Here is a 13925-nt window from a genome sequence, read left to right as displayed (position 1 = left end):
GTAATATAATGATTTCACTTTGCATAACTTTTACAATAGACTTATAAGAGTCAATTTGGAGAAGCAGTAAGATGTTTATTCGTATAAAAGAAACTGAGGGAGTATATAAACTTTAAGAGTTACAAATGGCATATAGATCAAAAGAGAAAATACAAAATACAACAACAGATGGTGGGGGAGATCAAGAAGACAACACTCATTGCACTATGTTGCATTGTGTCTTTATAGCCTCCACAAGCATCACTACAGAACATCATCCATTAATGGGTACGAGGGTATTTGAGCTACTTCTTCATCCGTCTTATTGCATATGTAGATAAAATGGGAATCAGGATCCTCCAGAACATAATCGTGCGGCAACATTCCTTCACTTGTCAATGGTATAGCTTCCAGACACGACTTCGATGACGAGCTGCAGTCTCCTGGCTTTTTAAATCCTGGTCTCGCTACATGAATGAAAAAAGGCTTAAGCAGTGTGTGCAGTTTCGTAGTAAGTAGCTAAAAGTGGAGGCTTACGTATGATGTATAAGGAGATCTTCCAGTTGTAAGCAGAAGGATTCAAATGAGGCATTCTCACTTTGGGATCACCATACGTTATCTAACATAGTACGCACAAGTCAATGTTTAAGGTTTCCAGTAACAATGGACAAGAACGGTTCCAGACATAGCAAGTGAAAGTTAACATACCAAAAAATAGGTCCCTCCAGGTTTAATCAGCCTGCATAAATGAGAAAAAAGAAAAGAGCTTTGTCGGTTAATAAATATATGGGCAATGTTAAAAAAAATTAAATCCAATAATTAACAGTGGCAGGATCTATATGATGATGATCCAGGAGCAAGGATGACATTAGATGGTGCTAACTAACTAAATAACCTGCTAACTTCACCCAACATTCTCGAAGCACTTAGAGGAGCATCATTCCCACACTGGAAGTACACACACGGCCACCACCACACAAAAAAAAAAAAAGCTTAAAAAAACATACGCATGGAGACATGTAATACCGTAAAACAAAGGATGAGAGTAGATTCAAGATACACTCCCTACCATCAATGAATCAAGGGTTCCTGAAAGAAAAGAATCACCTATAAGCTTTCTCCATCAAAACAACCAAACAGAGCAGAGGAACTAAGGACTCACCTTTATCAATGACAGTGTCAAAGGAATCGTCCGCAAAGTAACTCATATCTCTAACATCCATCTGCATATCTGTTTGGTAACAGAAGCAGATCAATAAAGCGTCTGCTTTTACATAGACGTTCAATAAAGTAACTATAACTAGAGATGTAAAGTGTTGTACACTTGAGCTGAGGAACAGAAGCATATTTGGTTTGCATCATCTCAATAGCCACTGAAGATATGTCAACATTCACTATGTCCTCGTATCCGTCCTTGACCATATCCTCCGACATAACTGCACCAAAAAAGAGCTCAAAAGGTTTTAACTTGGAACACTCAAAAGTTAACTTCAATCAATGGTAAGAGGAAGAATGAGATATTTACGGGAATTGCCACAGCCAACCATGAGGACTCGTGAAGAAGTAGGGACGAAGTTTCGGACGAAAGGGCGGAGAGAAGAGTAGCGCTGGTACCAGTCGAAGGAAAGCGCGTCTTGCACGTAACGAGCGTCCCAGTAGTGAGCGTCTCCATAGTTGTATGTGTTGCAGCTCGACACGTCCCTCTGCATCTCTCTGTCTCTCTCTCTCTATCTAGCGCGAAGGATCCGATCTGAGAATATGCGGCGGAAGTTTTTTCTTTGTCGTTGACTTTTTGTTTGAGACCGGTTTACGAAGTTTGGGCTTAAGACAGGCCCAATAGAAATCATGTGAAGGTGAAGAGTATGTGACACGTGGCCCGTGTGTGCTTACACGTGCAGCCTCTTCGTCCCATTCAGCTTCTTCTTGGTTAGAATGAGGGTACCCTTATTTTTGATGTAATTAATTTAAACTGTGCGATATAAAAAATATCTTTTGCCGTTTTAACTTAATAAAATACATAACTTTTTTTAACGGCTTCCATAATTTTATTGTGGATTCATTAATGTTTTTACACCAAGAGGTATGTGGTTCAAACCCAAAAAACATAGATTATGCAGATCATAGAAAAAAATGGTTACAAAAAGTCTTCGTGCAAAGGTGTATCAAGACGGCTCGGAGCGATGCAATCAAAATGTATTTTCATATGATATGATGATAGAATCGCCGGCTGTAGAATCGTTTATATAAAATAGTTTTATTTATTAAATTTATTATATATCACTGGTATCAAAAGATTATGGTGAGATCGAAAAAAGTAATGAGACTGTAGGGCTGTTCGTTTGGTTGCCACAGGTACCGGCGGCAGCGGCAGCGTCAACATTCTGCGTCAACTCTTGTTCGTTTCGTTGACGCAGGAAGCTGCGTCCGAACGCCGCGTCCTGCGGCTGACGCCGATAAAACCTGCGGTAGCGATATAGTATGCAGCAGCGTCAGCGGCAGCAGCGGCGGCATCAGCAGCAGCGTCAGCGTCAGCGGCAGCGTCAGCGTCTGCGAAATAAACAACAACTGTTCTCATTGACACTGCCGCCACTGCTGACGATGACGCTGCCGCTGACGCTGAAACCAGCGGCAACCAAACGAACAGAGTTTGTAACGTATGCAACCTTGGACTTGGTCTCTGAGTGACTGGGTCTCTTGGAGTTAGTGGTGTCAGGTCTAGTCTTATTTTTGGGAAATGGTCAGTGTTTTTGTTGGTTACACTCATCATTCTTCTTAGTTTGTACTTTGTTCAAATTGCCTTTGATACTTATTAATTATTATCAGATATATCATGACAGAAAAGTTAATGTAACGTATGCAATTGGTAGACGAACCAGAGAAAGGAAGCATGCATGAAGCCTATTTTACGTGATTTTCATGCTCTTTTTATCAAAGCCAAGTGTTCTCAATCCAACCATTGTTAAGTGTAACGTTTAAACTCTTCTCACTTGTTTTAAACTCGTGTCTTCTCACACACAGTCTAGCTACACTTCCACTCAATGGCGGCATCACGAGTTTTGTGTCTCCTTGCATTGACTCTATCTCTCTTCGCCGTCATTTACACCGTCTCCGGCCATAACATCACACAAATTCTCTCCGAATCGCCGGAATATTCCTCCTTCAACAGCTACCTTTCCCAAACAAAGCTCAACGACGAGATCAACAGCCGCACTACCATAACCATCCTTGTCCTCAACAATGATGCGATGTCTTCCCTCGCCGGAAAACATCCACTCTCCGTCGTCAAAACTGCTCTCAGCCTCCTCGTCCTCCTTGATTACTACGATCCCCTTAAGCTCCACAAGATCTCTCAAGGCACCACACTCACCACCACGCTTTACCAAACAACCGGTCGAGCTGCCGGAAACCTAGGGTTCGTCAACGTCACTGATCTCAAAGGAGGCAAAGTCGGGTTTGGCTCGGCTGCTCCTGGTTCGAAGCTCGACTCCAACTATACCAAATCCGTCAAACAAATACCTTACAACATATCCGTTCTTGAGATCAACGCTCCGATCATCGCTCCAGGAATCTTAACCGCACCAGCTCCCTCCAACAACATGACCGAACTTCTTGAGAAAGCTGGTTGTAAGATATTTGCTAGTATGCTTCTCTCGAGCGGTGTGGTTAAAACCTACGAATCCACGGTCGAAAAAGGTTTGACCGTTTTTGCACCGTCCGACGAAGGTTTCAAAGCCGAAAGTGCACCAGATCTGACGAAGCTCACACAAGCTGAGGTGGTCTCGCTCCTAGAGTATCACGCCCTAGCGGAATACAAACCCAAAGGCTCATTGAAGATCAACAAAAATGTAATCTCCACGCTAGCCACTAACGGTGCCGGAAAATATGATTTAACGACGTCAACTTCCGGTGACGAAGTTATCCTTCACACTGGCGTTGGTCCGTCGAGAGTTGCTGACACAGTGGTTGATGAGACACCCCTTGTAGTATTCAAGGTGGATAAAGTCCTCCTCCCCATAGAGCTCTTCGGAAAATCTCCATCTCCGGCGCCCGAACCAGTGAGCACACCGACACCAACGCCGTCGGCTAAGTCTCTGTCTCCGACTCCTACTAAGTCACCGTCTCCAAGGAAAGAACCGTCACCGGTCGCAGCTTCTCCACCGGCACCTCCTGTTGATGAACCTTCGGAAGAAGCTCCGTCAGACTCGCCAACAAGTTCAGAGAACATCCGTGCAAAAAACGCAGCGTTTCACGTGAATACCCATGCGTACTTCACCGCAATGGTCACTCTTGCGGCCACATCCCTATTCCTATAGAAAATCTCTTGCAACTTCTTATTATATTACGCAGACTGTCGCTCCACTTTGTTGTTTTTTTTGGTATTATATTCTGTTTAGCTTTCATTTTCATTTGTGAGTTTGTGGCTTTGTAGTACTGGTGTACTGTTGGAACGTTGAGATCTATTCTAGCTAATTTTTGTATTACTAAAAAGAAAATCAAAATAAACCAAGAATCCGATCGGAGTCGGATAAAGGCCTAAAATGGCGCATCAATTATATTTCAATAGTCCAATGGGCTTAATGTAACGAACTTGTTATTCCCACTTCACCGACACACTTTCTTGGTCCAAGTTATAAGAAGATTATATGATTTCAGTATCAAGATGAATCATGTAAGGTACCATCTTGAAATAAATGAAGGGGGCGTGGTGATTCTTATTTGGACCGCTCCTATGAAACAAAACTCATCATTATAACCAGTACCAACGCAAGAGATTCCCCCTAGTCTATGGTAGATCTTTTGCCATTTATGATACTTGTTCCCATGCTTTTATAACATTTAGTTTATGTTTGATGCATGGTTTGAAGAAGACTTATCATCTCTTGTGGGTAGACAATATGCTTACTCTAAGAATAGCTAGAAAGAGTAGATACTATAGATATTGAATGATAACAGCTTTGATCATTTTGAAGCATGCTAATAATTCTGGATGTTGACTTGTTCCATTCTTTATTTTTGTATATTTTGGTTTCATCTTGAAAATATAACAGCTCAAGAATTGTTAGTGGTCCTAGTCCTTACCGTCATCAATTATGTTTGTTTATTCTCTATTCATATCACATTATTAGATTTTATATAGGAAATATTTATGTAACTTTTCTCTTTGTCGATTACAATACAAGTAAAAGATAAGCGTGAAATGGAATGATTTGTCTATTGTTATGGTCTTTTTGGTATGTACCTCAACTGTTTCTTGTGCTGTTTGAGGTACATATTCAATCAAGAACAAGAAGTAGAGACTCTAGAGAGAGAGAAAGAGAGTATGTTTTGGTCTTCTTCTTCATCATCTTCGTCCTTAACCCATGCATCCCTGGTCCCTCTATAATCATGAGTTTCCTTTTACCATCATTACCTTCAAAACACTTCTTCTTCTCCTCTCTCTCTCTTACAAAACACAAGTGCTATCTATTTCTATATAAAGCTAACTTTTACATTGTGTTTTACTAAGTTCTTTTATATAACCATAAGAAAATGTGCCTGAGATCATCAGAATCATTCCCAGACACACGCACACCCACGATGAGATCAGCTTCATGCCACACCAAACGTAACGTTAAGACACAAACCCATCTTCGTGTCCTTAATCTCACCAGGTTCAGATTCAGACACATTTGACTCTGTCTTAGCGCTCTGAATTATAATTAACTTTGTTTCTTTTTATTCCTTTCTTTCGACGCAGGAGGAGAAGAATACTTAGGGAAAAGAAGGAGATGGAGATGAGAAACATGAAGCTCTTCCTAAAGAATCAAAGTATCATACGAGAGAACGAGGCTCTAAAGAAGAGAGCTCTTGTCCTCCACGAAGAAAACAATGTTCTCTTCTCTCTGCTTCATCCAGAACTCTCCCCTGTTTCATCCTCCTTCCTTTAGTGATCTTCTTGATCACGTTTGTACCACTTGTCTTGTACCCTCGCTAGAGACCTAATTTTATCTATGCACCAAGTGTTAATAATACATATCAATGATTATATTTCGCCATTATCTTCTTCTTTTTTCCAATTTCTCTGGTGAAATGAAATGGAATCTTAAAAGATACATACATGGGTTATATACACACAAATGATTAGGGAGCCAAAGAAGATCATTCCACATTAATCAAAAGTGAAAATTTCACAGGTTACAACTCCTTGTTAAGTTGAATAACAATGTTATATACGCAGAGAAACAATCTGGGTTTCACTTTACATAACCACACCCACATAGAAACCAACCCTTACAGAGCTACAACATACAAGCTAACGAAATAACCCCTGAAACATTGTGTTATCTGACTACATAAAATATACAATCTGATCCCTAGTTATAAGTTAAGGACTCATGCATAAGAAGATGTGTGAGATAGCGTGTTAGAAACTTTACTGTGTCTCTACAAAATCTCCCCGTGTCTGATGAACCCATTGTCTTCACAAGGAGAATCATACCATTTGGAGTTCTCTTGATAGAAGCTATCAACTTGTAATCCAACTAAACCTACGTCTGATACTATACCTTCACTGTCCCTCATCGTTTTCGTTAGCTTAGAATCTTCACAACTCAGAATGCTCTTCTCGTCAAAGTCACTGCACTTCAACCATTTCTCCTCAGGCTTACATGTTTCAGACAAGATATCTTTCGGACTTGGTGGCCTTATCTGTTCCCAAGGAGGAACAACAACATCATCAAGGCTCCTCCCAAAACTCTCTTCATCATCTTCAACAAGCTCTGCACTCCAATGAGCTAAATCGTTATCTCTAACAAGTATTTCATTCGGTGTTCCCTCGTCACCGAGACTCCTCATCTTGTTGAGCATCTCAAACAGCTCTCCGGACACTGAACCCAACACCTCTCGTGAAACCTTCCCAATCTTTCCTTCTAAAGCTCCGAGTTCAACCCTTAGCTCCTGCACCTGATGCAAGACAGTAAACCGCATACCCCCACCACTACCAACATCTTCGCTATCCAAATCTTCCCTCACACCATAGACAACATCTTGCTCCATCAAAAAACCCTTATGACCAACAAGCCGATGCATAATCCTCGCGTTCCCATCCATCGCCCCAGGCTCATGCCCTGAATGAACAGCGTAAAGCTTAAAAACAGCTGTTCCTTCTTCATGATACACAAAACTTTTATCCTTTTCGTTGTAGTTAGCAATGGGGACAATAGCTCGAATCCTAAACCCGCAACCGCATCTCTTTGACTGATAAGGCTCCCTCTTCAGAACCCTGGACTTCTTCAAAGCAGGCTCTCCAGCTCTATGACAAGCGTAATCCTTAACCTCAGCCATAAACGGCTTACACCTAATATACTTCTGCCTAATACAAAGTACAACCTTATGCTTAGAAGCTAACTCCTGCAACCTATCCGGAACATCTTTAGCAGGTACATCAAAAGTCTCCGTATACTCAAAACGACGCCGTTTATTCCTCCTCGAGGCTGAGCCACCAGTAACGGAGTTGCAAACACCACACGCCGCTACACAAACCTTGATAAAGCTCTCGGGGATTCCATATAGCTTCGCACCAACGGTCCAAACCTGTTTGATTCTCTCTATGGTCTCTCTAACCCCTAAGTGTTTCAAGTCGCCGTCGCCGCGATGGTAACTCATGACTATGTCCTGCCACTGGCTAACGTGCGAGACGAGCTGTTGCTGAGCGTTGTTTTTGAAGCAGAGGAACTCATTGCTGCCGGAGACGACGGCGAGCTTGTCTTGGATGCGTTTCCACGCCGTGAGGTAGGCGGTGTCCTCGTTACGGTCTTTCCAGACGGAGCGCCACGACTCGAGGACGGGCTTTGGAGTTGCGACGCGGATCTCGGAGGGGGTGGCGAGGCGGTTTTGGCGGAGGCAGAGGGTCATGAGGGAGTGGGAGGCGGAGTTGAATGTGTAGAATTGAGATGAGATGTGAGGCTCTGGGTTGATGAAGTTGGAATCTTTGAGTTCGTGTGGAGCCATAGGGTTTGGTAAAGGAGTGGTTTTGGGGGTGGGGTGAGATGGGGAGTCGTATTGTGAGTCGGAGGAGTGGGAGGGGGAGGAGCGGAAGAGGACGAACTCTTGGAGGGAGAAGGTGGGGTCAGAGTCTTCGGGGTTGTGGTGGTGGTGAAGGGAGGGTTGTGATTGGGGGAGTATGTCTGGTGGGGGGAGATCGTGGTGGTGGAATAGATCTTCTTCGGTTTTGTGAGGATTCATCGGGGGGGGGATGAAGGAGAAGGAGATGGAGACGAAGACGACGAGTAGTCTGTGTCTTTTTTTTTTTTTTTCCAATGATTTGGTATTTTAAGCTCCGGTCCGGTCTGAACTGACAATACTGATAAGTGCTATGTCCGAAGAACACTTTTTCTTTTTCTTTTTTGAGCAACTGTCCGAAGAACACATGTTTATATATTTTTAGTGTATTTTATTTTTATCTGTACTAAAAGAAAAATAACGAACAAATCTAATATGTTATTGGAAACTAAATTAATTTATCATTTGTTATCCTTAATCCACATCATTTACCTTACTATCCACATCATTTACCTTACTATAATGTAAGGGGAAGAGTTGTATATCTTTTGAAACCTATTATACAAAGGGTTAGGCTTTAGACATTTACTGTAGAACAATTACATAGCACAAACGCACAAGAAAAAGCTATGCTAATAAAACTCCAGTCTTAATCTAATAAGGTTTTATAAAGTTTTTAATCTTATCCAGTCTCTATTGTTTGTTTTTTTATGTTTGACTGCTTTTGTATGGACTTAGCATGCAACACATGTTACCTTCTGGCACGAAAATTAATCATTTCTAGATGTTTTATTTTATTAATTGTCTTAGGTAGTTGATATCGGATATTTTAAAAAATAATACGTCAAAATCTCGGTATTAGCTTGATTGCAGAAAAGAACAAAGTATAAAAAGGATGGATGCGATACAATATTCAAACATGAAATATAAAATCTAATTTGATTTGATAGAAGTATTGTGTCTACACTTGGTCTATGCATTGATAAGCACCTACCGGTTGAAAGTCACTTAAGGCATGTTAAATGCCATGAACCGAAAAGTCTTTCTTGCTGGTGCCATGCAGGCTTGGGTGAGCGCAAGGCGAGGCTACTTGAATTTGAAATAGTAATGAATTTTTGGATTTGTAGTTGACTTGTCGAAAACATGTACTTGTTATCTGGCGTATTTGTCTAAACACATGTTACTTGCAAATTATTTTCCTTGTTTGATTTCTTACTATTTACAAATAATTATAAATTATTTGGATATATTTCCAAGTTTATAAAAATTGCTTGGTAGAAAATATTCTATCAGAAAAAATTATGAAAATTTCTTTTGTTTATTCGATTTGATAAAAATACGAGAATTACTCCAAATACAATATTTGCACCTGTAATAAAAAAGAAAAAGAAACAAAATACATATATTTCGATATGAAAGTATTGTTTACTTTTTACAACAAAGAATTATATATTTAGAATTTTGGTTTTTATGATTTAGTTATAATTTTTCAGTTGTAAAATAAGTAATGGATAATATCAAGGCGAGTTGCTAATTTTTTGTGATACTTATTACTTACCTTATACTTACAAATAGCAAAACTCAACGATAGTTGACTTGTACTTGAAAATCGAGAAGATTACGTATCAAGTAACAGCATAAGACAACTAACCAGTATTTGTGCCAGCCCTAAACTTCATGTACGTAATAATAACACAAGAGTGTAGTTTACTTTATAGAGACCAAGATAAAGTGATTTACGCTAGAAGGGAGTTGTGTCAATGTGCAGAAAGGAGGAACTCAGAGTTTCCTAGTCGTCTCCAGTGCTTAGAAAGTCTATCACTTGTAACTTCCAACATCTTGAACTTCCCACAAGATCACGATGATGCTTACACAACAAAGTCGCCTAAAACCAACGAAGAAACAGAAAAATGGCGGTTCAGATCTCTGCACCTGCGATCCAAGCAGCTTCAGTTGTTTACTCCTGCATTCATGGCTATGGAGAAGAGAATGGATGAACAAGTTGTTTAGTACACAACTGGATTTATGGTTTGAACTTGTCAACGATCGTTTGTTTATATTTCCTAATACTGAAGTACTTATTAGGCTATTAGTACTTAATATGGTCCAAATCTTCAAATCATGTAAGCTGCGAAGTACATAGATTTAGTGGGATGTGTTCAAACACAGAAAAATAAAAAAGAACAATCCTCAGCTACAACAACAAGTACAAACGTTTTGGTTGTTTCAGGATCAGAAACATTTCCTGTGAACTACGGATGGCCCAGTCTCGTCGTAGTCAGCTTTAGTAACATGCTGATTCTGCGGAAACACCACCTTGGCTAGTATTGCTCCTCCTATCCAAGCCGAGTACAATCCCAAATTCTCACTCATATATTCAGGAGGTTTCACCAGCGTTGGCCTAATGGCAGATGAGCACAAGCTTGCTTCTTTCTGAAACCTTCCTTCGAATCCTGCCAATGACGAAGTACACCACAACTCATTAAGTTTTTCAATATCAACATGCACAAAGTGTACTAAGTTATAGTTGTTGTTACCTGTCATGGAGGTTGTACCACCACAAAGTACAGTGTTCTCCAAGAGTTGCCTATGGTTCTCGGATGATACCGTGGAGATAATCCGGACAAGCTGTTCAACTATTCCGTGCTCCTCGAGTCCCAGTATTGATGGCTGAAACAAAGCTTCACCAACAGAGTATCTCTCTCTCCCAATGTTTATCACCTAGAAGACCACCATTCTGTTATTACAAGGAAACACAAATTGTAAGACTGTTGATTTGTAGTCACACAAACCTGTCCATCAGGAAGTGTATGCTGCTCGATTTCACAGTTTTGGGTTTTCTCGTAAGCAGTCTCGTCCTCGGCGCAGTTTGCATACTGTTCCTTCAGTGTTTCAACATCAGACATGCTGAGATTCACAGAAGGGTTGGATTTTCCAAGCTCTTGGGCGAATAGTTTTGTCAGGTCGGTTCCACCGAGCTCGAACCGTTTCGAGGCAATGTGCTGCACAGCACCTTCAAGAACTGGGGCAATATCTGGGTGCAAACCGGAAGAGAGTTAACAACAATTTGAGAGATTAATCACCAATCCATACATAAGCAGCTGGTTAAAAAATCCTATATAACCAGCTACATACATAAGGAACCTCCAATCTACTACAGCTTACAGGACAAAAAATCATTGGTTTAACTAAACGTTTCAGAGCATGTAAAAAAGGTTAGTAAAGGGAAACAACAACTCCTATATCTACAGATGGAGATATGACAATGCGACAAGACACAAAAAGTAAGATTAGATTATAACAAAGCGAAACCAAAGAGTAAGATCAGATAATACCTATCTTGCCATGACCAATATCAACAGTGCAACCAGAGATCCTTCCAACGGCATAAAGGGACAACACTGCTTGCTCTGACGCATAGAATCCAGAAACATTGAACGTTTCAAACATCAACTGTACCAACTGCTCCCTAATAGCCTGCACCCCAAAACAATCATTTACATAAACAAATTAGCTACATTTACTATAAACACTAAATGCGTCCTTCTAACCACCCAATGGAACAAGAATATGATGGAATTGGAAAAACCCTATTGAGATACAACTTGTTCCGATAAAAAGAGGATGAAAAAGAAATCAAAGTTCTCATCTTTACAACTAAGAACAAAGGGGTTGAGATACAAGAGACCTTAGGAGTGCAGAGTGGATCTGTGAAGAGTATATTTCCTTCGTTTCCCTCTTCCCATCCAAGCCCAGTGTACACAACGTACCGCAACAGATCCTCCATAGCGTCCCAGTCTCTAATAAAACCCCTTTCAATAGGATCAAGAGTGACGTCTTCAAAAACTGTGGTGGGGTTCTCAGGCGCATCATCAACCATTCGTTTCATCTGAGATGGGATTATCATTGCAGGAGACTGATCAGGAATCGCTGCTCCCGCTTTCAGAAGCTTCGAGCCCGCATCAACAACAAGTGCTTCCATTATCTTCACTCACACACCCACACACCGAGAAACCCTAAATCCCCAAATTCCAGAAAAATGCCAAGATTAGTAGTAGCAAGCACCAAGTAAGGGAAGCTAAAGCATAGAACTTGAGCGCACGAAATCGAGTGAGAGAGAATTGGTTTTCGAGGCAACCCACCTTGAATTGAAAATGGGCGAAGAAGCTTTACGAGTGAGTGCGACAGAGAGAGACCATCGAAGAAGAAACAGCTCATAAAAGGCCAATTAAAAAGCCCATTATCGTATCAAAGGCCCATTGTAAAGCCCAATAATTAAGAGCCCAGCTTTTGTCTTCGTCTGCTTTCGTGTTTACAAAGCCAGAGTGAGAGAGAGATCTCCTTAAGCTCCAATCTCCTCTTCTTCCTCTTTGCTAACAAAGCATCCTTTTTTTTTTCTGAAGACGAAGAAGCTCCATGACGAAGCAGCACGCGAACTGGTCTCCTTACGATAACAATGGAGGGTAACGGATCCTGTGACCCTTTTATCGATACTCTAATTGAGCGTTTGTAATTGCGATTCACTGCTTTGAATTGATCTCTGTGTGTGTTTAACTTCAGAACATGTGTAGCAATCGCTGGATCGGATTACTGCGTTATCGCCGCCGATACTCGAATGTCAACCGGTTACAGCATTCTCACTCGCGATTACTCCAAAATCCATAAACTGTAAGTACCTTTGCTTACGATCTTCAGGGGAGGTAATCTAGTGCTGGCGATAGCTCCAGGCTTTGTTGTAGATTATTAGAGTTTCTGTATAAGAAAAATCTGAGTTCTTTTTTTGCAATCGATGATTCGTAGATCTAAGATGGAGAATTGATCGTACTGGGTTTCTTGCAAAATTAATCATTTTTGTTTACTGAGTATGCAAAGTTGCTGTCTTTTAATCTCTATACTACAGAGCAGACAAAGCTGTGCTCTCTTCCTCTGGCTTTCAGGCTGATGTCAAAGCGTTGCAGAAAGTTTTGAAATCAAGGCACTTGGTGAGATTTGTGTGATCAATCTTTTTAAAAAAAGATTGACTTTGCGTAGTAATAGTGTGTTTTCTTTGTGTGTTTGGTGTTCTTCAGGTTTATCAGCATCAGCATAACAAGCAGATGAGCTGTCCAGCAATGGCTCAGCTTCTCTCCAACACGCTTTACTTCAAGCGCTTTTTTCCTTACTATGCCTTTAATGTTCTAAGCGGGCTTGACGAGCAGGGTAAAGGATGTGTTTTCACGTATGATGCTGTTGGTTCGTATGAGAAGGTTGGATACAGTGCTCAAGGTTCTGGTTCCACTCTAATCATGCCTTTCCTTGACAATCAACTCAAGAGTCCCAGCCCTCTTCTGCTACCTGCACAGGTTTGTGATTGGCCTTTAAGCAAATTTAATCACATAATGAATCATTTCAGTTGCTTATGTTTTGTCTTCTCTGCCTGTGTAGGATGCCATCACACCCCTTTCCGAACCTGAAGCAGTTGACTTGGTCAAGACCGTATTCGCATCTGCCACTGAGAGGGATATCTACACTGTAAGTTTTCCCATATCACCATTCAAAATATTACCTATTGAAGACATTACCTTGTTTGTTGATTTGGCTTATGCTTTGTGGGTTTATTACTTGTAATAGGGAGACAAGCTTGAGATCATGATTCTTAAGGCCGATGGCATCAGGACCGAAGTCATGGACTTGAGGAAAGACTAAGCAGGCATATGAGTGTTGGGGACACAACTCTGTTCGTTTTTCTTATTCGCATCTCAACATTAGGTCCCCTCGGTTATCTTGAACTATGTTATTGGCTTGGATGTATTGCAGTTATCAACTCATGCTTGAAGTTTCCTTTATGACAAAGTTCTTTTCAAGAGGTTTTATAACATTATTAGATTTCCTAGCTCTATAAAACTTCTATAGAGTTCATCTTCAGT

General features: G+C 40.8%; 6 protein-coding genes across 6 annotated transcripts; 3 read left to right on the top strand and 3 right to left on the bottom strand.

Moving 5' to 3' along the window:
- Positions 1-54: 54 nt before the first annotated feature.
- On the bottom strand, positions 55-1761 carry LOC106353253 (EEF1A lysine methyltransferase 4). The gene is made up of 8 exons (XM_013792967.3): positions 1505-1761; positions 1302-1415; positions 1142-1210; positions 1049-1068; positions 875-927; positions 688-718; positions 517-598; positions 55-446 (listed from the first exon to the last, which is right to left on the bottom strand). Exons 1-8 carry the CDS (start codon positions 1686-1688, stop codon positions 244-246), a joined length of 756 nt encoding a protein of 251 aa, XP_013648421.2. The 5' UTR covers positions 1689-1761; the 3' UTR covers positions 55-243.
- Positions 1762-2862: 1101 nt separating this feature from the next.
- LOC106356863 (fasciclin-like arabinogalactan protein 10) lies at positions 2863-4467 on the top strand. Its single transcript, XM_013796585.3, has one exon. The coding sequence runs from the start codon at positions 3018-3020 to the stop codon at positions 4290-4292; it is 1275 nt and encodes a 424-aa protein (XP_013652039.2). The 5' UTR covers positions 2863-3017; the 3' UTR covers positions 4293-4467.
- Positions 4468-5508: 1041 nt separating this feature from the next.
- On the top strand, positions 5509-6017 carry LOC106356861 (protein LITTLE ZIPPER 2-like). Its single transcript, XM_013796582.3, has 2 exons — positions 5509-5630; positions 5717-6017. The coding sequence occupies exons 1-2, from the start codon at positions 5509-5511 to the stop codon at positions 5904-5906; spliced, it is 312 nt and encodes a 103-aa protein (XP_013652036.2). The 3' UTR covers positions 5907-6017.
- An 82-nt stretch (positions 6018-6099) lies between these two features.
- BNAA07G18840D lies at positions 6100-8202 on the bottom strand. The gene has a single exon (XM_013792966.3). The coding sequence runs from the start codon at positions 8200-8202 to the stop codon at positions 6403-6405; it is 1800 nt and encodes a 599-aa protein (XP_013648420.2). The 3' UTR covers positions 6100-6402.
- Positions 8203-10119: 1917 nt separating this feature from the next.
- Positions 10120-12231, bottom strand: LOC106353108 (actin-related protein 7-like). The gene is made up of 6 exons (XM_013792784.3): positions 12162-12231; positions 11708-12035; positions 11355-11496; positions 10812-11053; positions 10557-10740; positions 10120-10472 (listed from the first exon to the last, which is right to left on the bottom strand). Exons 2-6 carry the CDS (start codon positions 11999-12001, stop codon positions 10252-10254), a joined length of 1083 nt encoding a protein of 360 aa, XP_013648238.3. The 5' UTR covers positions 12002-12035; positions 12162-12231; the 3' UTR covers positions 10120-10251.
- Positions 12232-12329: 98 nt separating this feature from the next.
- Positions 12330-13923, top strand: LOC106353109 (proteasome subunit beta type-1). The gene is made up of 6 exons (XM_013792785.3): positions 12330-12482; positions 12580-12687; positions 12920-13001; positions 13089-13361; positions 13444-13530; positions 13630-13923. Exons 1-6 carry the CDS (start codon positions 12436-12438, stop codon positions 13702-13704), a joined length of 672 nt encoding a protein of 223 aa, XP_013648239.2. The 5' UTR covers positions 12330-12435; the 3' UTR covers positions 13705-13923.
- Positions 13924-13925: the final 2 nt, after the last annotated feature.

The sequence above is a fragment of the Brassica napus genome, chromosome A7 (genome assembly GCF_020379485.1).
Source record: "Brassica napus cultivar Da-Ae chromosome A7, Da-Ae, whole genome shotgun sequence".
In the NCBI taxonomy this organism is placed as follows: Eukaryota; Viridiplantae; Streptophyta; class Magnoliopsida; order Brassicales; family Brassicaceae; genus Brassica; species Brassica napus.
This window is presented reverse-complemented; position numbering and strand designations above follow the sequence as displayed.

Excerpts from the sequence above, each read along its gene's own strand:
- LOC106353253 (XM_013792967.3), bottom strand. The coding sequence starts at position 1,688 with ATGCAGAGGGACGTGTCGAGCTGCAACACATACAACTATGGAGACGCT. Across the intron at positions 928-1,048 it reads GAACCCTTGATTCATTGATG|TGTGGGAATGATGCTCCTCT; the intron begins GTAGGGAGTGTA and ends GTGTACTTCCAG. Across the intron at positions 719-874 it reads ATGTTGGGTGAAGTTAGCAG|GCTGATTAAACCTGGAGGGA; the intron begins GTTATTTAGTTA and ends TCATTTATGCAG.
- LOC106356863 (XM_013796585.3), top strand. The coding sequence starts at position 3,018 with ATGGCGGCATCACGAGTTTTGTGTCTCCTTGCATTGACTCTATCTCTC.
- LOC106356861 (XM_013796582.3), top strand. The coding sequence starts at position 5,509 with ATGTGCCTGAGATCATCAGAATCATTCCCAGACACACGCACACCCACG. Across the intron at positions 5,631-5,716 it reads CGTGTCCTTAATCTCACCAG|GAGGAGAAGAATACTTAGGG; the intron begins GTTCAGATTCAG and ends CTTTCGACGCAG.
- BNAA07G18840D (XM_013792966.3), bottom strand. The coding sequence starts at position 8,202 with ATGAATCCTCACAAAACCGAAGAAGATCTATTCCACCACCACGATCTC.
- LOC106353108 (XM_013792784.3), bottom strand. The coding sequence starts at position 12,001 with ATGGAAGCACTTGTTGTTGATGCGGGCTCGAAGCTTCTGAAAGCGGGA. Across the intron at positions 11,497-11,707 it reads ATCCACTCTGCACTCCTAAG|GCTATTAGGGAGCAGTTGGT; the intron begins GTCTCTTGTATC and ends TTTGGGGTGCAG. Across the intron at positions 11,054-11,354 it reads TATTGGTCATGGCAAGATAG|ATATTGCCCCAGTTCTTGAA; the intron begins GTATTATCTGAT and ends GTTTGCACCCAG.
- LOC106353109 (XM_013792785.3), top strand. The coding sequence starts at position 12,436 with ATGACGAAGCAGCACGCGAACTGGTCTCCTTACGATAACAATGGAGG. Across the intron at positions 12,688-12,919 it reads TACTCCAAAATCCATAAACT|AGCAGACAAAGCTGTGCTCT; the intron begins GTAAGTACCTTT and ends TCTATACTACAG. Across the intron at positions 13,362-13,443 it reads CTCTTCTGCTACCTGCACAG|GATGCCATCACACCCCTTTC; the intron begins GTTTGTGATTGG and ends CTGCCTGTGTAG.